Consider the following 23642-nt stretch of genomic DNA (forward strand, 5'->3'; position numbering starts at 1 on the left):
TCACGCTGATTGGCCGAGGATGCGCGCGGCTTTGTGACGTCACTCGGCTCCAGCGTGAGGGCAGCGCCCCGGCTGTGTGACGTCAGAGCGGGGCTCGGTGCGGCCTGAGGCGGCGGTGAGTGCGGCCAGCCCGGCCCGGCCTGCTCGGCACCGCGAGCCGACCTCGGGGCCTCCCCTCGGCTTCCATTCAGCGCCGGGGCCTGCTCGGTTCCCTCTCGGTTCCCGTTCGGTTCCCACTCGGTGCTGGGTCCCTCATAGCGCCGCTGTGTGCCCGTTAACCGCGGCTCGCAGCCCTATAACGGCCGTTCGGGGGTTTGGGGCCGCCTGGCTCCGTGCTGAAGGGCTCCGTGCTCAGCTGCTGCCGGCCCATTGGGTGTCACGGCCTCGGGGTGTCCCGGAGGGGGCTGCCGCGTTCAGGCGTTGCTCTGAGCTCAGAGTTCACTTCCCCGTTTTGTTTTGCCGTTATTCTGTCTCAGGTGTTCGCAGTGTGTGCTGATATCACGAGCTCGGGTGGTTTGCTGGGTGAACTTCAGGATCAGGAGGACGCGTTTTGCATCCAGCATCATCCCGCTCCTTCAGCTGGACGCTGGGAGCCTCATGTGCGTGTGCAGCTGGGGCAGAGCCACGCCGATGCCGTGGGGAGCTGTGCCATGAGCGCTGGTGAGCTGTGGCCGTCGCCATGACAGAGCCCCACCGGGTTCTGTTCACCACCCTGCACGGCCCGTTGAGCAGCAGCTTCCTGAAGAAGCCTCGCAAGGACGATGTGGAGCAGCCCCCGGAGGCGGAGCAGCCTGGGGAGACGGTGCGGTTGTCACTCACTTTGTTTGAGCCAGATCATAAACGTTGTCCGGAGTTCTACTACCCAGATCTGCTGAAGAACAGCCAAGCGAAAAGAAAAGGTTCTTCAGGTGACAAAGTAAGCATCCTCATGGCTGCTGTACCTGAAGGTTCCTGAAGGTTTTGCAGCGTTGTTCTCTTAATACTGAAGTGAGAGGGGGGAGCATGTTACCTGCATGGTGCTGACAGGGGAGGTGATGGGTCAGACCGCATGGTGTCAGACCTCCAATGCCATGTGTTCCTGCTCTTGGGCCACTCTGTTGCTTCTTCATCTTTGTTGCTATTGCACATCAAAAAGATGATGTGTTTGGCACATTGCTCTGTGCTGCTTGCTATAAAGTATTTAGTAGTGCTCAGTTGACCAGTAATTAAGTATCTTACAGAAGGCATCTAATAAAAGGGATCTCTGTAACAGCGTGCTGTACCTTTTAGTGGGACTTTGCTTCATTGTATTTGACTCTACACTGTAGCACTCGGTGTAGATCCCTGTTTGATGGCCCTGATGCTTCCAGGTGTTACCTGACAATTCTGCTTTCTTCTTGAAGGCTGTTTCTCAGGATACACTTGTATGCTAACCTTTGTGCCATCTAAATCTTACGTTATGGACATCTTTCTGTCCAAAAGCAGTTATTGAAAGGAGCAGTTCTTCATGCTGTGATGTGAAGGAGTTCTGGTCTCCCAAGTCTTTCAGCACCATTCCTGCTGCTTCTGACATCAGTCCTGGTGATGCCTGAGAAAGCTGATTAGATTCTGTTTGCTTTTGCTTTGCTTTTCAGTTCTATTTGGCCCTCAGCTGAGGGTTCATACTGTTTTCCTGGGAATCAGGAGAAGCAGAAACAGGTGCAGAACTACCAGAGAGTGCACACAAAGCGCAGAGACTGGTTACATTTCCAACCCTTCTGCATTCTTATTTCTAGGTGACTTATTCCAAGAATAATAGCACTCCGAGAATACTGCATTAAAGGCTGATTTGTCTGAGCTTCTGTCTGGATGTTCCAGTCGTGATAGGTTTAATGCACATGTAATGGGCTTTGGTGGCAAGGTGACAAGATTGGTTCTGATGGCTTTTTGTCTCTCTTTTCTGCAGAGGAAAGAACCTGCGGATCCATTCGATGATGAAAAGGAGAGACATAAAGCGGAGGCTCTTGCTAGGAAGTTTGAAGAAAAATATGTATGTTTTCCTCTTTTATATTTTGTTATCCCTTAGAATGGGTAATGCTGCTCAGCTCTCAACCAAAACTGTTTTAACAGACGTTGGCAGTTGTTAGCTTGTAGGTCCCTATCTTCATGCAGTCCTTTACCTTGGTCCAAGGATACTGTTGTCTGTATTCTTTTTCTGTTTCAAGGCTGTGATTTACTAAAACAGTTCTGATATGTTCCTAAAACCAATGACAGCCTGATTCTAGTGAGTAATATTTTCACTCATGGCAAATTTCCATTGTTAAGTTATAAAATGTGTCCTATTTTTAAGCAAAAATACTATTTTCTAAGCCTTGTCATGATATGGTGTAGCCTCTTGTGTCTCTAAGAACGGTGCTCTGAGTTTGCAATTAGGACAGCACTGATAAGTTCAGTGGAAGGGAAGCTGATCCGCCTTGCCCATTTCCTTGGTTGTTCTTCCTCTCACTTTGCTTATGTAGGTGACAATAAAGCAATGTTATTTTTTACAGCCAGTACTTCTGGATGTGCAAGCTGCTTTATTGTCTTGTGATGTGAATTGGACCTATTGGTCATCTTCATGCACTCTATGTTTGGCTGGTGCCTGTGGGGTTTGTACTGGCTCTGTGACAGCTATGGAAGAAACAACCACTCTGCACTGGCAGGAATGTTTAAGGGATGCAGACCCAGTTCAAAATGAAGCCTACTGGCACAAAGTTGACCTGTCTGTTGGGACGGCATTTTATTGCATTTGAATGCACTGTTCTTGATTCTGTATGACAAAGCATAAAACTGGATTTATTGTACCCTTTGATTAGCATATGATGTGGGTCAGCAATGGTTCCATCCTCCTGCTGCTCCTAGGAGGCACAAAGCTCTTTTCTATATTGGAGAGAATGTTAGAGTCCTATGTCAGGGCTATCCCTGTGGTCATTAGAAAAGAAAGATGAGCATACCATCAATCTTTTATTGTTTAGGGTGGCAAGAGACGTAGAAAGGACCGTTTTCAGGACTTGATTGATATGGGGTATGGATACGACGAATCTGACTCCTTCATTGATAATTCTGAAGCAGTGAGTACTTGGGCAGGTGTGAGGGTGGTTAAATTCAGCTGCCTGGGGGGGGCTGAGCTGGCACCTGGGGAGAACGTGAATGCAGTGCCAGCAGGGAGCGTGTCAGGGCTGGGTAATGAGAACTCCTGCCTGACAGGAGAGCGCTAGTTAGCACAAGTGTCCACTGCCCTGTTCCCTGGGGGAGCACAAGTCCCACTCCATTCTCCAATCAGCTCAAGTGCAGAATAAAATAAATTCTGTGATGATTCTTTGACTATAAATTTAGAATGCTAATAGATTGTTCTCTTTTATTTCTAGTACGATGAGCTTGTTCCGGCTTCTCTTACTACAAAATATGGAGGGTTTTACATCAACACAGGGACGCTGCAGTTTCGGCAGGCATCTGATTCTGAAGATGAATATGTTAAAGAGAAAAAGAAGAAATCTCCCAAGGTCAGCAAGCCAGCTTTCTAGGAGTATTCCCTCTGGTAGAGCTCGGTGGGTTTGCCTCATGAAACGAGTGTTGAAATTGGAAATAGAGACTTGTGAATTGATGTGGACGGAACAGGGAGGGAGATTTACTTTCTCATAGTTGAGCACTTCACAATCCCATTCTGTCCCTGTATTTAATGGTAAAATGAGGATTGTCTGGCATTTGTGAAACTGCTGGTGGAGTTGCCCGGTAGAAATGTTGGTGACCCACTGTCACTCTGAAGAGTTGCTTATTGCTGTGGGGATGACACGTCACGTTAGAAGGTTCTTCTCTTTCTCATCTGAGATGTTAGAGGCTCCACTGGGAAACCAGTGATTTTTGTTCTGTGGCAACATCTTCTGGAGATGGCTGTGTTTTCACAACACTAAAGTGACATGGCTAAAAGAGGAGATGGTAGGAGCACTTGGCATTCCTTCCCCTTTGTTGACAGAATCTTTTCTAGCATGAAAGCTGGGTGCACTGTAAAATGTTGAAGATGGTTCACACCAGAACTGCGCTGATACCCCTGTGTTTTTTGTGTTAATATGTCTGGTGGGGAAAGAGCTGTTCTCACACTACTGGCAAAGGGTTCAAAGTGGCTCCCATGGCGGCAGCTCCAATTCCATGTACAGGTAACGCTTTTGATTCTGACTCAGTTTTACTCCTTTCCAGAAGCGGAAGCTGAAGGATGGAGGTGAAAAAATGAAGAAGAGAAAGAAAGATGATTCATACGACAAGGAGAAAAAATCCAAAAAGTCCAAGTTCCCAAAAGCTGGGTAAGGAGGAATAGGGGATGCTTACTGCCTGATGTCTCTGTGGCATTTGTTATCCTGCATTAGTACTTGTTATACTGAGGGGTAGCTTGGAGGCATGCTGCATAGACACCAATGGGTAAACTGCCAGTGCTTCAGGAGTGAGGAAAGGGAAGCTCCTGGTTGGGAAGCATAGCTCCACAGTGAGAGTACCAGGGCAAAGAGGGGCACAGCTTACCTGGAAGTGCTGCAAATACTGAAATTTACATGTGATGAAATTGGATAAGTGAACAGCTGGTAGCTAAATTAGTGAAAAAGAGTAACAACACCAAAGGAATGAACGTACTCTGTGTCACACGGTGAATTTTCAGCCCTTCTGTCTTACCTTAACTTTTAAGTATGGCCTTAGTAGGAAATAGCTTAGTTTTTCTGGTGTAATTGTGTAAGGGGCTAAGATTTAGCAAAGCACTGGTGCGTGTGGCTGAAGTGAATTTAGATGAAGGTATCATTGGCTGTTTCCCTTTCTCTTATTTTATTTCTCTCTCAATTCCTTCTCTTCTCCCCTTCTTTGTTTGCAGCTTTACGGCATTAAATGCAAGTAAAGAGAAGAAGAAGAAGAAATACTCTGGAGCTCTCAGTGTCAAGGAGATGCTGAGGAAGTTTCAGAAAGAGAAGGAAGCTCAGAAGAAAAAAGATGAAGAGCAGAAAGTGGTGACTCCTTCACCAGCAGAGCCTCAAGCCCCAAGGGAGGCAGAGACGATGCCTGACCCGTTGTTATCACTCTTTGGTCACGCCAGTGATAGCGACCTGCTTCAGGCAGCTACGGCTATGGACACATTAACTGACCTAGACTTGGAGAGACTCTTCAGTGAATCCCCAGAAGGGAGTCCCCTTCACGATGTGGAGGATGGGAGCAATCCTGCTGGGGCAGGCTTAGAACAGGACTTCAAGCAGCTGCCATCCCTCCCAGAGGGGCTGCCGGCTCCTTTGGAGAAGCGCATCAAAGAACTGGCTCAGGTGGGTGGGTTGTTGCAGGCAGCAGGACTGTGTGCTTGCTGGGGGCAGCTCTGCTGGGTGGGGAAATGTCACAGTGCCAAGCAGGACTACAGCTTTCTGGCACTTGATTTCCTTCTGTGCCAAGGCACTTCCTTGACCACCTGTGTGTCAGACAGCACTGGTCCTCAGCCTTGTTATCTGCTGAGTTTCAGGATTTCAGCTGTCACCATGGGGTTTTTGCCTCTCTTGGCAAAGTATGCACCTGATGCAGTAGGTAATTTCCAAAGCCAATTCAACATAAGTGGTCTTAAAACGTGAACTGATGGGGCTGAAGGATAAATTCCACCATAATAGTTTTAATGTGCAGTGATGATCAGGACAGTGTTTATGAAGAGGCACATGGAGTTGTGTATGTAAAATAGATGGGTGCAGCTGCAAAGCATCACCATTACTGTTCTGCAGCATGAAAAGAGCCCTGTAGATGGGGCTTGAAGATTTGTTAAAGCTGTTCCCTCTGTCATATGCAAATGGATGCCTTCACTGAGGCACATACACAATTTGGCAGCTCGCAGGCTGGAGTCACATTGTTGGCAATGTGATTTTTGTTCACTATCTTCAAACCTCAGTGTTTGGATGCTGCTTAGGGAGTGGAATATATTAATTTCTAGGTGGTTGGTGTCAAGTCTTTTTACCTGTAGCTCCTCTTGCAGCTGGTCTTCTGTGTCCATCTCCAGAACACTGTGACTTGCCTTAGGATCTGCTCTTCTGCAGGGGAAGAGTTGGATGCTGGCCAGGGATCCCTCTGCTGGCATGTCAGAGAAGTATGATTTCAGCCTGTAGGCTCCTCTGATGTGTGAGGGCTGTCCCCATCAGCCTGTCAGCAGATGCTGAGATGTTTAGTTTCTACTATTAGGCTTGTCTTTAAATATTGATTTTAAGTCATAAACAGTACTGATACCACTGTAGTGCTGCAGTTCTGCCTTCTGGAGATTTAGAGTGTCCATTCAGCATCTCTTCAGCATCTCTTGCTTAATGACTCCTGTTACTGAAGATTAGCTCCTGTTAAAGATAATATTTCTCAGTGGAACACAGTGTGCACGTGGTGGTGAGCAAACAGAAGCAGGAACTGAAGAAAGTAGCAGCTGATGAAAAGAGTGGGCTTCTTTGTGGCTGTTGCTATTTGCTATTCATGCTCTTAACAGCAAACACTGAAGCACCTGCTTCTGAAATGTGTTTGACCTAAAGAACAGTCACAGAATCACAGAATCACAGAATTACCCGGGTTGGAAGGGACCTCAAGGAAACAGTGTTGCAGGATCTCCTATACTACTAAGTTAATCATTATGCTGCTCTAAGATAGTATATTAGCAGGCTACCCCAGATTTTCCTGCTGCAGTGTCTCATGTTGATGGACTCTGTACTGTTAAGATAAGAAGTTGAGCACGAAATGCAAGATTTAATGCCTATGGGTCAGTTAGGACTTTGAGGCATGAGCTCTGTTGTGGGTTGGAATGGAGAGCTGCCTCTCTGCCATGAGAACCAGGTTCCTTCTGTCCCAGCAGATGGGAGCGGCTCATGGGTTAAATGGACTCTCCAGGAATTTCATCTTCTGCTTGCACTGATTTCATTTTAACCCTCTCCTTCCTAAAAGACTTCTCATGTTGAGGGTTCCCTTCAGCACTGAACCTTCTCCTTTGGCACTGCCAGTCTTCTGTGACCTGCTGATGGAGATTGCTTCGGGAATGTACATACCTTCTTGGCATAATCTTACTGCTCACCAGCCTGAATCTCAGTAGGTTAAATCAGGAGATGTCAAAATCCTTTACTTCTCCTTTGATCCCCTTTCCCTTGCAAGGAATCACTAACCTGACATGATGGTGCACTGTGGTGAATCCCACTTTTGTCTACATCGGTTCTGCCACACTCAACAGATTGTGAACTCTTTGTGGCACCTTTCTGCTGTCATCCATCTCTTGGAATTATTTTTCTGTTGGACATGTTTTTCATAGGTGTGATTTCTTTTTTTTGGGGGGGACGATGCTTTGTGAGCTGCTGTTGTAACTCAGGAAGCTTCTTGAATAGGATATTTTAATTTCCACGGTGTTGACAGGAAATAACAGATCCCCTGTGGCTACTGTTCTTTCTATTTGTTTCTTGACTCGGTGTCCAGACTGGCCTAGAAAACATGCTGATAAGTATCCTTGCCCCTCATTAAGTGTGACTTGGCTGATCTTTCCTGTTCCAGGACAAGCTCTATGTTTCTATTGCTCAATCTAACACTTCTACCGGGAAGTTAAGGCCGTGTCCTAAATCTGTCCCTTCTTCCCATGAGAATAATGCCAGGGAAGCCAGTTGCCTCTAAGCCATCTCCTTTCCCACTTTAAGCAAAGGAGTCTTGACTATGATGTTACAGCTCCACTGTACACAACAGCAGCACATCCAGAATCCAGAATGGAAAGGTGTGTGAATGTGACATGACCATACCAGCCCAGGTGGTAGAGTTGGACTCAAATTGAGGATACCTAAGAGGTATCCCTTATTTTTGGCAGTTTTTAGTCCACTTACAAGCAGGTATTTGGTGGAGAACTCAGTGAAATAACTCTGCTTTGTTTTGCAGTATTTTTGAAGTGGTTTTTAAAATAAGCTTTTGATTCCTTATGCCCGTCTATATTGGTATTTGAAATGTTGACTTCTATTTTCCAGGCTGCGAGAGCTGCAGAGGGAGAAGGCAAACAGAAATTCTTCACTCAGGACATCAACAATATCATACTGGAGTAAGTGCTGTGTGGGTTGAGGATTGGGGCTAACGTAAGGAAAGGAGAATGCTGGGGAGAGCATTGCTTTTTGGTAAACTGAGGAGCAGGTTTAGCAGGAGGTGTGGGCCTTCCACACAGAACACACCTAGGAAATCATGAATGTCTCCTAGAAACGGCTTTCTGTTGTGATATGTGTACTTGAGGTAAGAGAAAGCTGGAGGAGTTGTATCTAAGCCTCTTGTTTTCAAGCTAATGCTTCATATTCATGTATTTAATTCTTTCAGCTTGACACAAGGACAGTAGATCTCATTCTGTCAGAGAGGTCAGGCATGTTCTTTGCTATTTATGTGCTGTATGGAGTATTTTTAAACTGGAATAATGCTGCTGCATTCAGCTGGCATTCTGTAAAGATGGGAGGAACTCCATTACTGCTCTGTATCTTTGAGCCCACCAATTGTAGAAAGCCACTGCAGTTTCAAGGAGCTGCTGACAATAGCTTCATTCTTCTTCAAGTGTCTGGAGAAGGCTGATGAATGCATGCAGCTTTGTGAACATCTCAGTGTAATACTTCAGCCTTAAGGAAATCAATGCCTCTGTTTATCAAGGCCCTTGAAGGGAGCTGCTGACAGGAAGTTGGGGAGTCTGTTTACCTCTCCTTTCAAGTGGTGATTGCTACCTTTTAGCATCCCAGTGTTAGACCCTGGCACTGCTGCCCAGAGCTGGAGGTGCCTGAGGCCATGGATGGGTCCCTTGGCAGCCTAACCTGGGGGAGGGGAGGGGGAAAGGCAAGTCTGTAACATGAAATGGCTTGGGTTGGAAGAGATTCTGTGATGATTCTATGGATTGGCCTTGAACTTTCACCCTCTGCCTTCAGCTCCCCAGGTTGTTCCAAAGTTGCCTTTCTGTTGCTTAGGGATCCCATGCCAGGTCTCTGCTCAGTGTTTGTGTTTGTCTTGTTTTTCAGCATAGAACTGCAGACCAGGGAGCTGAACAGCCAGATTCGGTCAGGGGTGTACACCCACCTGGCTGCATTCTTACCGTGCAGTAAGGACACTCTAGTCAAGCGTGCCCGTAAGCTTTATCTCTATGAGCAGGTGAGTGATGTTGGCAGCACAGCCTTGTCTCCCATGCATGTTACCCTGATCTCCAGAGCACAGTTGTTGTCTGCATGGTGTGCTGTTGTCCTCCACTCAAACATACTTTAGTCCGCCCCATCTGGTGGTGTGGGTTCAGAATTGGCAAAATCTCATCCTGCTGAATTTGGGTGTCTTATCTGGAGCACAGTGTGGAGCCTCAGTCTGTTCTGTGATGTGCTCTAGGGTGGACGACTGAAGGAGCCTCTGCAGAAGCTGAAGGAAGCCATTGGTAGAGCCATGCCAGAGCAGATGGCGAAGTACCAGGAGGAATGCCAAGCCCATACTCAGGCCAAATTTGTCAAGTAAGCTCATCATTCGCTTGTTATGCATCTGTAACTCTTCTCAACAAGTTCCCTGTAAACTGCTTTCCTGAAGTTTATCACCTACTTTTTTTTCCTGTACTCCAGAATTGCTGACAGCCGTTAATCGCCCTAATTAAGCAGTGTGTGTTCTTTGTACTATCTGTACTGATGCCACCTACAGCAGCATTGATAGGAGCAGAATTTGGCTGAAGTGTTTCACTTCTGCCCGGGCATGTTTTTAGAAACGTGTCAGTCTGAAAGCAGACAGGCTGGATCTCTGTGGTCTCTATTACACAGCAGTGGGAAATACATTAACACTGAGTGCTTAGCTCAGCTTCCACCTTAAGCAAGAGGTTTAGGCCCTGTTTTGAGAGCTTATTATCACTCATCTGTGAGACTTCTGAACAGTACTGTTCGGAGATTTATCCTGGTTTTGGATTAGCCAGGACGATGACTTCCACACTGTCTTCATCTCTATTTTAGAATGCTGGAAGAGGAAAAGGACAGAGAGCAGCGAGATCGAGTTTGCTCTGATGATGATGAGGATGATGAAAAGGGAGGGAAACGCGTCACGGGACCACGAAAGAAATTTCAATGGAATGATGAAATAAGGTTCGCATAATTTAGATATTAAGTGAACCTGTGACTTGCTTCACTTCCAACTGCATAGAATAAGACACCTTAATATTTGTATCTTGGTTTCAGAGCAGGACTAATCACTTGCAGTAACAGTCAGATTGGAAGCTTGCAGAAGCCACTATTGCAGTTAGTAAATCTCAACTTGGAATACACTGTAAAACGAACCCAATTTCAAGTACAAACCAACTCTGAGAGAAGAGCTAAGAAACCTCTATGTAGAGGTCAAAAGAGAGGGGACAGGAAAAGAAGGAACGTGACGGAATGCTGAAATCCCACCAACTAGACTCTTAACAAGATTAGATTTCTGGTTGTGAAAACAGCTTTAAACTCTTGGGAGTTGCTGCCCTTGCACCCAAGGGTCTGACAGAGTGCTGGGTGAAAGGGAGAATGACGCAGGGTAAAATGAGAATCAGTCATGCTGTCTTTTTCATCTTATTCTGACAAATTGGGATGCTGCTCCATAGATGGCCGATACATTTAGAACAAAGAGGGCTTCACTTCCTGCCTTCCCGTTGCTCTCAGCACAAACTCCTGCAGAGGAGTTCAGGTCTGCAGTTGTTCGTGACGCCTGTAATTCTGGCACTGATTTACCCCCTCTGCTGTTTCAGGATATTATGGAGTATAAGGCCTTTCTCCTCTGGCTCATTTGTGTGCATGCGTATGCATACAGAGAAACGTGCCTTTCCCTGCCTCTTTCTTACAGAAGCAGTGCAGGGTTGACTTTTTTGTTAGAAAGGTGTTTGGAATGCCTCGACTTGAATCCTGCACTTGGCTGGCTACTGTCTGATCCAGAGTACTTATGCACAGCCAGGCATGTCTTGGCATATTCATCCAGCCTGGATAAGTGGAACGGCCTCCATCTGGGGAAAATAAATCCAAGTAACTGTATTTGAAATCTTCCTGTTCTTCAGGGAGCTGCTTTGCCACTTGGTGAAGATTAAATTGGATGGTTATGAGTATGACAAGAATAAGGCTCAGTCTCTGGAGGATTATGTGAAGACCTTCCTAGATGGAGAGGTGAAGCCCCTATGGCCAAAAGGCTGGATGCAGGCCAGGTGAGCAAGAATAATGTTGTACTCTAGGGATTCTTTATCATAAGGGACTTCTGAAGGTCGTTAGTCCTATCCCTGTTCAAAAAACAGTTAGTTTCAAACTTAGGTCAGGTCGGTCAGGGCTGTGTCCTTCTGAGTTTTGAAAGTCTCTGTGGATGGAGATTGTGACAGCATCTCTGGGCCACTGTTCTGATATGTGTCGCTTTTCACAAGTCTTTTCTCTTTATTTTCAATCTGAATTGCCCTTGCTGCACTGAAATGGCAAAATGAAATAGGTACCTCTGTCTTCTTTGTGGCTCCCTGTACCCAGAACTCTTGGACTAGTGGAAGACTGCTGTTAGATCCCTCTTTAGTCTTAAGGTTTTCCAGGCTGAGCAAACTCATATTCTCCATGTCACGTGTTCCTGTCCTCAGCCATCTCATGGGCTCTGGACTGCCTCCAGTTTGTCAGCATCTCTCTTGTATTGTGTGGGCCCTGAAACTGGACACTGTACAGATGCAACTTCACAAGTACTAAACAGAGGAGAGTAAGCACTCATGCTGTTAGCTGGGCACCAGAATTTAGTTATCTTCCAGCCGTGTGCCCTTTAAGCAGTGAGTTCAGATTGTACTCAAGGACAACCTCAAGTTGGCCCTGAGCCTGTGTGTCTGCATGGGGTTATTCCATGCCAGCTGCAGGACTTGTGTTTGTCTTTGTTGAACTTCTCAAGGTTCCTGTCAAGGTCCCTGTGAGTGGCAACCCTGCCCACCCTGTTTCCATGTCTTACTTACAACTTACACAAACTTACTGAGAGTCCAGCGTGTGTCTGTCATCCAGGTTGCTAGTGACAGTATTGAGTGGTCTTGGCCTTGGCATTGACCTCTGATGGGTGCTGCTGGGTGTGACAAGTTATGAATCAGGATTGGCACTGAGCTGAGGCCTGTGGTTTCCTGAACCCGTATCACCAAAGACCTTATCAGACACTTGGGGAAATCTTTCCTAGAGCTTAGAGTGTTCCCAAGAGAAAGCAAAGTGAAAGACTTTAGCAACTGTGGGACTTGCACAGAGGCAGCAGAATAAGTAGGAATTGGGAAGGGGTAAAGAAAATCACATTCGTGTCTTGATTGCTGTTTCCTGCTTTTAAATGCCGTCTATCATCCTTGTCACTGAGCTGATGATTGCAGAGAGCCACACCAGTTGCAGAGCATCATTCTATTGAGAGCGTCATCAGTTCCTGGCCTGCCTTGTTTTGCTCACTAGGTTTAAAACAATGACAAGTGTGCAGTCCTACTGCTGGAACTTCAGTCTCTTTGCGCTTACAGACCTGGATAGCACTATGATCTTTTCTCTGATGAACTTTTTTATGATTTAATGGGTACCAGCTCTTAAGAGCAGTAAGTGTGAGAAGCAAATTACAAATCCATCTGGAAAACTACCATGGCAGTTTACTGCAGTTGCACTTGTCCATGAGGTGCAGTACTGCGCATGGTTGTAGTGTGCTGTAGTGTGGGAGCTAAAGGATGGCATTAGAAAAAGTGGGTGCGGACTCCTCCTTAATAAAGACATTACCAGTTTGGGGGTGGTCTCAGCTCACCAACTTTGAAACCTCTTGGAATAGAAGGAAATGGAAATCTTTTCCCTGAATTTGTAGGTAAAACTGTTATTAAGCATACAGATGTTCTTCCAAGACTCACTGTAGGAGAATCTTCCAATGAAGCTGAGTGCAGGAATGACTGAAGAAAAGCGGTTTCCCTAATTGCTTCTCAGTGGCTAAAGGACAATGTTTTTTCTTTTGGGACTTTTAAGGACAGAGTGTTGCCTACCAGCCAGGCAGACGTGGAGGGGGGGGGGGAGGGGTTGCGATACTAGGAGAGCTGTAAACACTTTTGTGGACAAATCAGCTTGATTTGCTGTCACTGTGAGCTCACGAGTTCGTCTTTAAAAGGAACCTCAAGGGGAATGGAGTGTCAGCTTTGTGTTTGAGTTCAGAGAGGCTCTGCCATGATTCTGTTTTCTTGGTTAGCACTAAAAGGCAATTAATGTAAGACTAAAAGGTTAAAGTATGTGAGCTTTTTAAAAGAAAATGGATGACAAAAGTTCCTTGCCTTAAAAACTGAGTATGATAATAGCAGAAGGAAAGCGTGTGTTCCATATGCCAGCATTGATGGTATGTTTATAAGCTCACCTTGATCTAAGAAACCAGCTGAGTGGCAGCTGTTGTAGGTGAAACATTGCTTGCATAAGATTCTGGTTTACTTATCCTTAACACTAATGGCTTTTGGATGAAGTTCTGTTTATTAGTTGTGTCTAGACAATTGAAGAAATGGTTTTGCTGATTTGCAAAGGCACTTCTGTCTTTTGGGATGCAAAGGCAGCAGCAATGCAGTGTGTGAAGGCTTCTCATCCATATTGCTATATATAAAGAAGGGAAAGGAAACCTCTCTTCCTTAAACATGGTGGAGAGCTCCTGGATGATCTGCCAGCTCTTGATGATCTCTGGTAGCAGCAACACTCAGCCTGAATGGCCGTGCTGTCTCTCCAATTGACTGTCAGCTCATTCCTTAGCTACTGTCCAACCACACTGCCTTAATGGCCCTTCCAGCGCCTACAAGCTTAGCTCCCCAGTGAGGGAATGGAGTGAGGGAGTTCAAGAGGATTTTCCTTGAAAATGGATGAATATTTGTTTGCTCCATGGTTTTAATTTCACTAAGTCCCCTGCTGTTCTGTGCAGCTCTGTCTCCAGTGATCCCAGCTGCTCTACTGGGTCTTGCTGGATATCACTTCTCATTGCTCTCTTCCCTTCTTAGGACACTGTTTAAGGAGAGCAGGCGTGTACACGGACACCTCACATCAGTCCTGTGAGTATCGTGCAGCATTCCTTTAGAGTGATAACTGGTGATCTGCGTTCCCTGGGGCCTGGGTGGATCGTGCAGGAACACCTGAGCTTGTTTGGCTCCTGTCAGACAGTTTGGCGCTGCTTCATTTGGGAAGGTCTAAGGAGAGAAGTGGTGTGTGACATCTCCCAGCAAAAGCCTTTCTGAGGTGCCTGGGCCTTACAGCAGGCTCAGAGAATGACCTTTGATGCCAGGTTGCCTCCTGGCCTTGTTCAGCAGGCTGGAGTCAGGCTTCTGTGCTAGGCCCTGGGAGACAGTTGAGTAAAATGGACTGTGGTGCCAGCACTGTGTTTATTGCCACCTATTCAGTTAATCCTTACTGGATTCTGGATTCCCTCTTCCTTGCTGCCAGATTAAAGCAGAGGTACGATGAGCTCAAGGCAATGAGAATGGGAGAAACAGACCTGTGGGTGACAAACCAAGGGATCCATCGGAATCCAGCTGGGCAGGTGCCTTAAGGCCTAAGGGCCTCATGGATCTTGCTGGCAGCATGTAACAGACAACGATATAGATTTAGGCTGGTATCTGTTTGACAGCTGGTCCTGTTCTTGGCATTGGATGAATGAGGGGAAGCAGAGAAAGGGTATGAAATAGAATGTAGAGTCATCCTTCCCTCAGCCATACCTCTCCAGCAGCTCAGGGATGTCTTGTACCGGTGATTGCATCTGACCAGACCAAATGATCTATTTTCCATGAATTTGGCAGATGCTTTTGCATCTTTGACTTCTTCTGGGAATCTAAAAGAAGTGTGTAGTTTTTTTTCCCCTCTAAAATAGCCTGTGTATCCATTTCTCTCTGGGTGTTGCTATATTTAGGTCAGCAGTGGGCTTCTGTAGCTCGTAGCCCTGCAGCTGATGCAGGATGTGTCTGTTGAGTGCTTTCACTGCTCTGCAACCATTTCAGATACTCTGCTCTGCTCCCTAAATCGTTCCCCTGTGTGGGAGCTGGGACTTCCTAGGGCAGCAACAAATGTCATACGATTTTGAATCCTAGCAACCTGAGATGCTGCCTCTGTTCTTTGCAAAAGACTCAGTGGATCATCATTAACAGGGCCCCTGACTGGATGCTTCCCTACAGGCACTCAGTGAACCCATGTTTTCTTTGTCTCCCTTGAAACAGGGCGAAGAAGAAGGTTGTCGCTCCTACTAAAGTGAAGGGGAAGGTGAGTTCTGTGTTTTTTGGTACACACATTTGATATATCCCAGTAGTTGAGAGACTGCCATCCTAGGTCCTATACTTGAGCTTTGTATCTATGCATAGATGTAAGGAAGTTGTATTCTTAAACAGCAGCAGTCTGCACTGTGCTTGAGGAAAGAATTAGGACAGCAGCTAGAACTGATGGCAGCAGGAGTACCAGCCTGGAAGGAGGGTACCTGTCATCGGACAGGTATCACACCTTTCATCCCAAAATCAGGGACCTTTCCTTCCCTTCTCAGCATTACATTCTGCCTCTGTTTTGACTTTGCTTTCTGTTGTTATTTTGTTCCAGGAACTCTCCTCTAAACCTGATAAAAAGGTGGCTGTTTCTGTTCCATCAGTACATTCAAGCAACACCGTAGCTCTGTCATCAGAATCCCAGGCAGGAAGTCTTAACATCAGTGCCCAGACCAGAGAACTCCTGTCCCTTGGGACAGCACAAGCAGCCAACAGCACTACTACTCCTGCTGCCTTCATGGACAACTCTTTGGATGAAGATTTAATTCATAATCCTACTTCCTCCCTTGAAGCAGTCTCCAAGGAACTGGCTGTGTTGAACAGCAGAGCAGGAGGGAGCCCTGACTTTCCTCTTCCTGGAGCTCCAAAAGCTCCACCTGAGAAGATTCCAACTATTGCATCCTCAGAAGAGAAGAGAACATTTCCAAAGGCCCACCCTGCTCCCACAACATCCTCTGCTGGTTCCCTCCAGTCTCCTCTAAATTTCCTGGCTGAACAGGCCCTCGCATTGGGCCAAACTTCCCAAGACAAAAAGACAGAGAACTCTAATTATAAAGAGCTCTCCTGCCAAGCCTCCCCCAGCAAAATCCTTCCTGATATACACCAGGCTAAACAGAAGCACCACAGCCTGGTCCGACCAAGCCATGGGCCTCAGACCTCCACCTCGGTGCCAGGTACTCAGGTGAAGGTTTTCCACTCAAGCAACCAGCCACAGAAAACTTTCACCTCTCCGGCTCCATTTGTCAAACTGCAGAACCCCAAGTCCTCCTCCCCATTGCCCCAACGCTCCCTCCTCCAGCAGGTCAAGTCATCAACCAAAGCTCAGAGCTTCCATTCCTCTGCTGCCTCAGGCAGCACCCAAAACTCCAGCAGTTCTCACAAAAGCCCAGGCTCATCATCGTCATCTCTAAACTATACAGGAAAGCACTCAAGTGGCTCTAGCACTTCAGGACAATCCTATAAATCACCCTTTGTTTCTGGATCCCTCTCCAAGCATGGGGCTTCTTCCAGCAGCTCCTCATCGGGAGCGTCTGCAAACCAGGGCTGCTCCTCTGGGAACTTGCTGCCCAGCATGCAGACCCCTTCCTCCAGCCAGGCATCCAGCCGGCCAGCCCCGAGCTCTGCAGTGAAGAAGACTCCTGTCTCTCAGAAGCTGACTCTGGTGGCACCTCCAGGAGGTTCAAATGGAGATTCTAGTGGGGGCACACAAGGGGTGGCCAAATTGCTGACCTCCTCCCTAAAGCCAGCTGTTGCCAGCAGCGCCGCATCTTCTACCTCTGTGCCGGTAAGTAGGAGCATGCTGACCCAGCCCGATGCCAGGAGAGCACATGGCGTTGTGTCAGGCAGTCTCCTGACTTGCTGAGACCTGCCATAAAATGGTGACTTTGAAAGAAGTTCCTGAAATTCTTGAATGACTGTCTGGACTTTGACTGCTTAGGTTAGGAGGACTTGGCCTTTGCAATGGGTTTACAATCTAGAGTTCAAGCTTTTGTTTTCAGCTTAAAGTAATGATCAAAATACTCTGGTACCTTCCAGACAGCAATTTTTGGGTAGGCTGTGTAGTGTTCTAGACCTGGTGTTGTGAGTTATGGTGACAATAATGCTGCCACTTAGGGCAGGAGGAAGCGTGGTAAGGCAGGTAGCTGATATCATTGCATAAACTAAGATTATAACTGCCAAGTTGTTTGAAATTAGGTCTGCGTTTTGACCTTCTTACATTATAAGTAATTTTAGTATTACTGGCGCTTAGTTTCACTACTGCTCTGCAGAGTAAACAGTCTGTGATACTGGGCTTTAAACTCAAAATGCCAGCCCAGCTATTTCTGTCCACATTCTGTTGCTCCCCGGCTGCTCTCATAGGTAGTGAAGTGATATTTGGAACTCAGCTTGCTGGCAAGCTGTGAAACTCGAGGTCTGACAGATCAATGAGATACGATGCTCTGTGCAGGTCTCCCGGGATACCTATACAAATCTGTATTATTCAGCCATTGTATTTAATGATTTTCATCCATAGACATTTCTAATGCAGTTGTATTAGTTTGTCAGCTGCTCAAATTGGCACTCGTTAGTGGCACACAGTAAGAGCAGGGCAAGAAAAATGTTTAAATGGGCTTGAGAACCACATACTATTCAGCCTGTGCACCCTGTCTGTTACCAAGATAAAGAGCTGGAGGGCATTTCCCAGTGGAGCAGAATTCTGTGGGAGTGATCTCCAATAGCATTCTTGGGTAAAGAGGTAAACCAGGCCTTGGTGCCCTGATTTGACAGCAATTATATGGTGTTGAAAGATAATAAGAAGCTTCCTTCCTGGAACTCATAGGCAGTAGTTTAGCTTTTCCTCTGCTTATTGGAGGCATAGTTCCAGAGTAAGAGAATAACAGGCTCAGATCCAGTATGGTCACATTAGGAGACCACAGAATCCAGCAGCTGGGTTGTTAGTGTTCTGGGCACCTCTAGGTGGCCTCAAGAGTTGGCAGTTTGGGCACTGCTGGGAGGGTGCTTCTTGCAAGGAAGAATTCTAGAGTATGTTTTGATTTGGAGCTCTTGATGTTGACTTGCCTTGTTTTTCCTACTCCTGACTGACCTTTTCTCTTGCTTTTCAGAAAGGAACTAGTGGAGCTGTGCTGCTAACCAGTTCTTCCTCCTTAAGTGTACTGTCTCCATCCTACAAGTCCAACAATCCAAAGTTGCCAGCTGCCCTGAGCTCCACCCCTTTAGGTATTATCTCTCCTATTCATACCTTCCCTCTTCATGTCATCTCCTTCACTTCAGACTCCACCCCGAAAGCAGGAGTATCAAAGGATGCAATAGTTACAGGACCTGCTCCAGGAACTTTCCACCATGGCCTTGGCCACAGTGAGTGCACTCCTGCTCATGCATGTGTCTTTGTGCCTGTGCTGTTAAACAGCAGATCATTGGTGTTCTTGTTGTGTGAAGCCATTGCAGACAAACCCATCTCTCTCTCGTTGTTGCTTTGTGCTGTAGTTCATGCATTTATACCTCTAGCAGTTGCATTTGGAGAACCTTGGGCACATTCCTGTAGCTAGCCCAGAAGTCCCAACAGCTGGAAACCAAACTATAGGCTGCAGCTCCTCTATCATTTCTGTCTTCAATGTGTATTTGTTCTTTTTTTCCTCTCTCCTTTCTTTGTTTTTCTCTCTAGGTCTTCTGGCTGGCTTGCACTCCAGCCCCCACCATGCTGCGCCACTCCCACATTCTGCCCTGTCCACTCATTTACCGCAAAGTCTGCCAGGTAACTTGTCAGACAGTCTTGTTTGTCTTCTGCATCGTGAGTCACCCTGTATCTCAGCAGGATGACTTTTAGGGGTGAAAGCAAAATTCCTGTCCTTGCTGTCTGACCGGTGTGGTCGTTGCTGAAACCTCCAGCCTCCCCAAGGTTCAAAGCGAGGCGTAGCCCTCTGTGTCCTTTGCTGTTTTGTTAGCCAGTGCAAACGTGTGCTTCTGAAATGAGGAGCACTCGGTGCTTATAGTGAGCGTGGGTTCCTGGAGGCACTTAATGTTGCTGCTTGCGTCGTGGTAAAGGCTTATTCTGTTAGGATGAAAGCTGTGCCTCTTTATGCATAGTCTGCCAGGACTGCCCCAAATTGAATATGCTGCCTGCGTGGAGTTTTGTCACTGGTGACCTATATAATGTGTGTCAGACCAGTATGTCTTTCGTCTGTGCACTGAGCTAATTGCCCACATCTCCTTCACAGTGAGGGATGCAGGCTGTTTTCCTTGGTACTGACGATGTGATGATTTTGCAGTTAAGCCTGCTCCTCCCCGATTGATGCCTGCAGAACTAATGCATAAAACAAGAGATGTCCAAAGAACATCTCTGCTGATAATTGGAGCTCTGCCTGCTGTGGTTGCAAATGCTTGTAAGAACTGCCGAGGAAGGGAAGGAGAGAGGAATCCATTCAGCATTCAGGAAATGGAAATGAGGGAACACCAGATTGGGCATGTCTGCTTTGGTAATTGTGCCATGTATGTCAGTGGTAACTGCTGCAGCTATTTCTGCTTTACTGATCAAGAATCCCTTGGCTCTTCACCGTGGTTCACCATGACTGTCGTAGATTCTTATTGGGCAGTGTGAGTCTGATCTGGGAGTGACTGTGCTGGCTTCATACTGTGGCACTGAAGACATTAGTAGATGTGTGGGCACACTTCTGGAGGTAACGTGGCCTCCTGGAGCAGTCTATGTGAAATGCCCTTGGCTGCTGAGGACAGTGCTGGAGGAAGAGGAGACCACTGAGCAAAGCTGAAAATAGGAAGAATTCCTCTCCTTTGCTTCTTTCACTGGAGTTTGTGTGGGGTGAGTTGTTAGGTCCCTCCAGCGTGGCAGAGCACAAGAAGCCCCTTGCAGCAGTTGCTGTGTGACAGACCTTTCCTTCCTGTTCCTAAACTTCCACTTGCTGGAGAGTGAGGAGATTGATTTTGGTTTGAACATGAGTTGTGAGATGTTGCTGAGGAGTTGTTCTCTTCCTCATTATTTGAAGGAGTTTAGAGCCCTCACTCGATGTTTTCACACAAACATTGAGCACAGTGCAGTCTTTTCTGACAATGCAATCAATTGTGGTGCTTTGTTAAAGAACAAAATAGCTTTTTCATTGGCTACCATGGTCTTAAAATATCTCCTATTTCTTTGGTGGAATCAACTGTAGCTGGCTGTATAAAGAGAAAGCTGAAAGCTGTGAGCTGGTGCTTGGGAGGTTACTACAAATGCAAGGAACTGTTGATGCCTTATGTGTAAGTGCTTGTAGCAGCCAGCATTCATCAAAGAGCATTTGAGCAAGGAGCATCCAGTGTGTGCTTGTGTGTCTTTACTGCTGTCTTTGCTGATGGGTGTTTCTGCGTGCTGGTGCCATGGCCATGGTTGTTCCAACTGCTTGCTTTAGAAGTACTGTGTGCTGGGACTGCAATCTTGCATGGAATGAACCGTCCTTGTCCTGGAGAAGGAGCTGTCGCTGCCCTGCTTGGTGCCACTGCTGCTTGACTGCACGTCTCAGTATATCCATTTGTTCACTGTGATCTAGTGGCAGTTTTAAGTGTTCCTAGAGAATTTCTGATCTGTTAAACTACCTTTCTCTGTTCACTGCATTTACTCTTTTTCCTTCACATCTGCTCCTTTCTCTTACTCCAGTGGTTAGATTCCTATGACTCCTGTTGCTGTCAATGCACATGTAAGGACTTCATTACGACAGCAAAGGTCTGCTGAGTTGTATTCAAATCAACTGTAGATGCTAGGCAGCAAGCATCATGTATTTCTAGTTTCCTAGGTTGGGAGACACCACAGCCTGGCTTTTAGAGGACAGATTGCCAGGCTAGCTAGGAAAGCAGCCATCTGAATCCGTGCTGTGGTGCTTTTGTTGAGAGGCCACAAGAGACCCTCTGTGCTTCCTGTGACTGCAGCTCCTCTGCTGCACACAGCTCCATGGGGCTGATGCTGAAACCCTTCCCCATTTGCTTTTGTTTCCTTTCAGATGCTTCTCAGCTTCACGGCAAAGGGTCCAACACACAGCAGCGGAAGTTGTGACGTCTGCCAGGAGGGGAGCTAGAACACACATGGGATAAACCGAAGAGCAGTTAATTCATGGATACCGACGGTGACTTCTACTCATGACAACTGGAGAGACTGAACTTCAACGAGGGGGTTTGTTGGTGAGTTTGCTCAGAGGTTCTCAGAGTAAAGCCCCACACCAAGGGCCACCTTGAGCCACGTCGCGATGAGAGAAGTGTTTGTAGCACTCTTCTATTGCTGCTGCCCTTCATGCATTCCCTGGCACTGGCATGAGCTGGAACTTGCAGGGAGAGTGGCCTGGCTTTCCTGCAGGAAGTTCAGGGCTGGTGGATTCCCACTCACCTGCGTCTACGTCTGCCAAGTACCTCCAAGCCCAGTTACCTCCTTGGTCTCCCTGTGGAGGGTATGAAAGGTGCTTCTTTCTTTTGCTTTGGATTTACTTGGACAATTCTAGCACTGCCAGTGCTTTCTGAAGACATTTCACTGATTCTTTTCAATTGTACTATTAAGCTGTGCTACACTTAATAGGACCTAACATTTCCTGTGCGGTGAATCTAACGAACCACCTGATGTTCCCCTCTGGAGGAGAAAGAAGACTCTTTAGAGAGACACTTCTAGATGCACTCATGGACGTTGAGAATTCGACATCTTTTGGTTTTTGGAATTTTCTTTTTTTTTTTCTTCTCCAAAGGGATGCTTTTTTTCCTGCTCAGTTTTATCCTCATTACCGTTGAATGCATTGGATTGAATGGGACACTTCTCAGCATGTCATATATAGGAAGACATAATTCCAGTGCCTTTTATGGTGGAGCAAGAATGGACTAGTGACATACATTTCAGCCCTATTTTATGTGCTCCTCAACCCTTTTTTAATCATTCTGTATTTAAGATGTATTCTGTTTATTTAATAGAGCTTTTTATGGTTGCACATCAAAAAAGCTGCACTGTCTGGACTTTAATGGTGTCTTGGTGACTGCGAACACAGTACCAAATCCAGCAAGAGCACCAGTTCTTATCAGAGTTTGTGCAAGCGGGTTCCAGACCCTCCCCTAAAGCCATTCTTTCCTAGGGTTGTCAGCAACGATCTCTTTAGTGGGCAGAGGGAATGATCTAGGTTAACCAAGGTCACTTATATTCAAATGAATTCCAGAGAAGAGTTTTGCTCTCCTTGATGATTTCTGCACTAGAATCATGCGCTTGTCCCAGCGGCAGGAATGGGGACCATCTGGGGTTGGGGTGTATCAGTTTTATTTTTTAAGATGGTATTTTAACTCTTAGCCCTAAATACTTCTCCCCTGAGCACACCCTTTCCAACTGTGCATAGCGAAAGGCAGGCTGTGGTTCCAACTGAGCTTTCTGGGTTTTATTTTTCTGCTCTCCCCAGTCTCTTTTCTCAGGCTCCTGTAGCCCATGTTCTGAATTGTGCCGTGGTGGCACTGATCTGCATAGATTTCAGCTGTAGTTCAAGGGAAAGTCTGCAGCCTTCCTCCTAGAGCATTCAGGTAGGATGCTGGCGCTGAGTATACCAGCAAATATCTGCTTTTGTTTTCCCTATTTTTTTGTAAGCTCCGAGACAGACTGTTCTCTATTTGGGCTGGTATGTAATTTTCCAAGATCATTGTGTTGTTTATATTAATAATAATAATAATAATATTAATAATAATAAAATGCAGCTCAGAATTAAAAATCTGTTTACAGAAAATATCTAGGTTGTAGCAAAAGAGCCAAAGACAAGAACTTGTGTGACTGAAATGAAGCACAGCAGTTTATCGTTGGTCTCTGATCAGTGGATGTCGCATGGTTCCCGTTGGAGGCCTCATCCTGAGAGGTGCTTTGCACCTTCAACTTCCCATGGTTGCTGAAAGCACGTAAACACCTGGTGGGACAGGGACTCGCAGCGAGTGACCCAAGGTGCTGGTTCTATCCCTCTCTTTGCTTTCACTTGAATGCTTCTGCTGGGAGGCACCTGTGTGCGTGGCCAGAGCAGGACGCCCTTGTTCTAGGAATATAGCGAAGCCTCTTGCCTCAGGGAAATGTTTATTTGGTGGAAATTCTGTGGGATATTTCTTCTTTTTTTAATTTACGTGCTATAATGAATGAGTGAATGGTACGGAGCAGAGCTGCAGCAAGGCAGAACCACGCGGAGGCCTGACAGCTGATGGGGAGCCAGGGCTCTGGCCTCTGCCTCAATGGGGCAATGTGCAGCACTTCCGTGGCAGCGTGGGGCAGTGAGGCTCCCATGGCACTTACTTTATAGGGCAGTTCCTTTTGGATGTAAGAGCTGCGGTTTACTATTATATTTTTTTTGTGTGATGGGACTGTCTTGCTGAAGATGATGGGGGTGGTAATGAAAACTGTTAATCTTGTACAGAATAACTGAATAAATTGTTTCAATGTTTCCAAAATGCTTTTTTTGCTTCCCCATCTCCTTCCCTCTAGTTTTTACCATTTTGCTTTTAAGAATTTGTTTTAGCTTGGTGATCATCTCCTGACCCCTATTTCTTGAGTGACTAATCAATTACCGTCTAACTAAATGTCTTACTTTGTAAGTGTACTGTGGCTCTGAAGCCACTGTGATGGTAGAATTAATTCTTGTTCAATGCTTTTGAATCACAGAAGGGGTTGGATTGGAAGGATTGGATATTTGCTGGAGCAACGGCA

At 46.4% G+C, this 23642-nt stretch overlaps 1 protein-coding gene across 16 annotated transcripts; it reads left to right on the forward strand.

Moving 5' to 3' along the window:
- Positions 1-84: 84 nt before the first annotated feature.
- On the forward strand, positions 85-23386 carry UBN1 (ubinuclein 1). Of its 16 annotated transcripts, none has more exons than XM_015877183.3 (18): positions 85-115; positions 477-916; positions 1925-2008; positions 2973-3068; positions 3366-3545; positions 4192-4295; positions 4850-5288; positions 7971-8041; positions 8988-9117; positions 9343-9461; positions 9945-10073; positions 11012-11155; positions 13940-13990; positions 15146-15188; positions 15516-16745; positions 18064-18316; positions 18624-18713; positions 20944-23386. In XM_015877183.3, the coding sequence occupies exons 6-18, from the start codon at positions 4222-4224 to the stop codon at positions 20994-20996; spliced, it is 2826 nt and encodes a 941-aa protein (XP_015732669.1). In that variant the 5' UTR covers positions 85-115; positions 477-916; positions 1925-2008; positions 2973-3068; positions 3366-3545; positions 4192-4221; the 3' UTR covers positions 20997-23386. The 16 variants fall into 16 exon arrangements, with proteins under 16 accessions (XP_015732669.1, XP_015732660.1, XP_085370463.1 ...); XM_015877174.3 differs by having other exon boundaries at positions 3366-3500; XM_085514337.1 differs by lacking the exon at positions 20944-23386 and adding an exon at positions 19177-19345 and having other exon boundaries at positions 3366-3500.
- Positions 23387-23642: the final 256 nt, after the last annotated feature.

The sequence above is a fragment of the Coturnix japonica genome, chromosome 13, assembly GCF_054131305.1.
Source record: "Coturnix japonica strain WE chromosome 13, WE-NBRP24, whole genome shotgun sequence".
Classification (NCBI taxonomy): domain Eukaryota; kingdom Metazoa; phylum Chordata; class Aves; order Galliformes; family Phasianidae; genus Coturnix; species Coturnix japonica.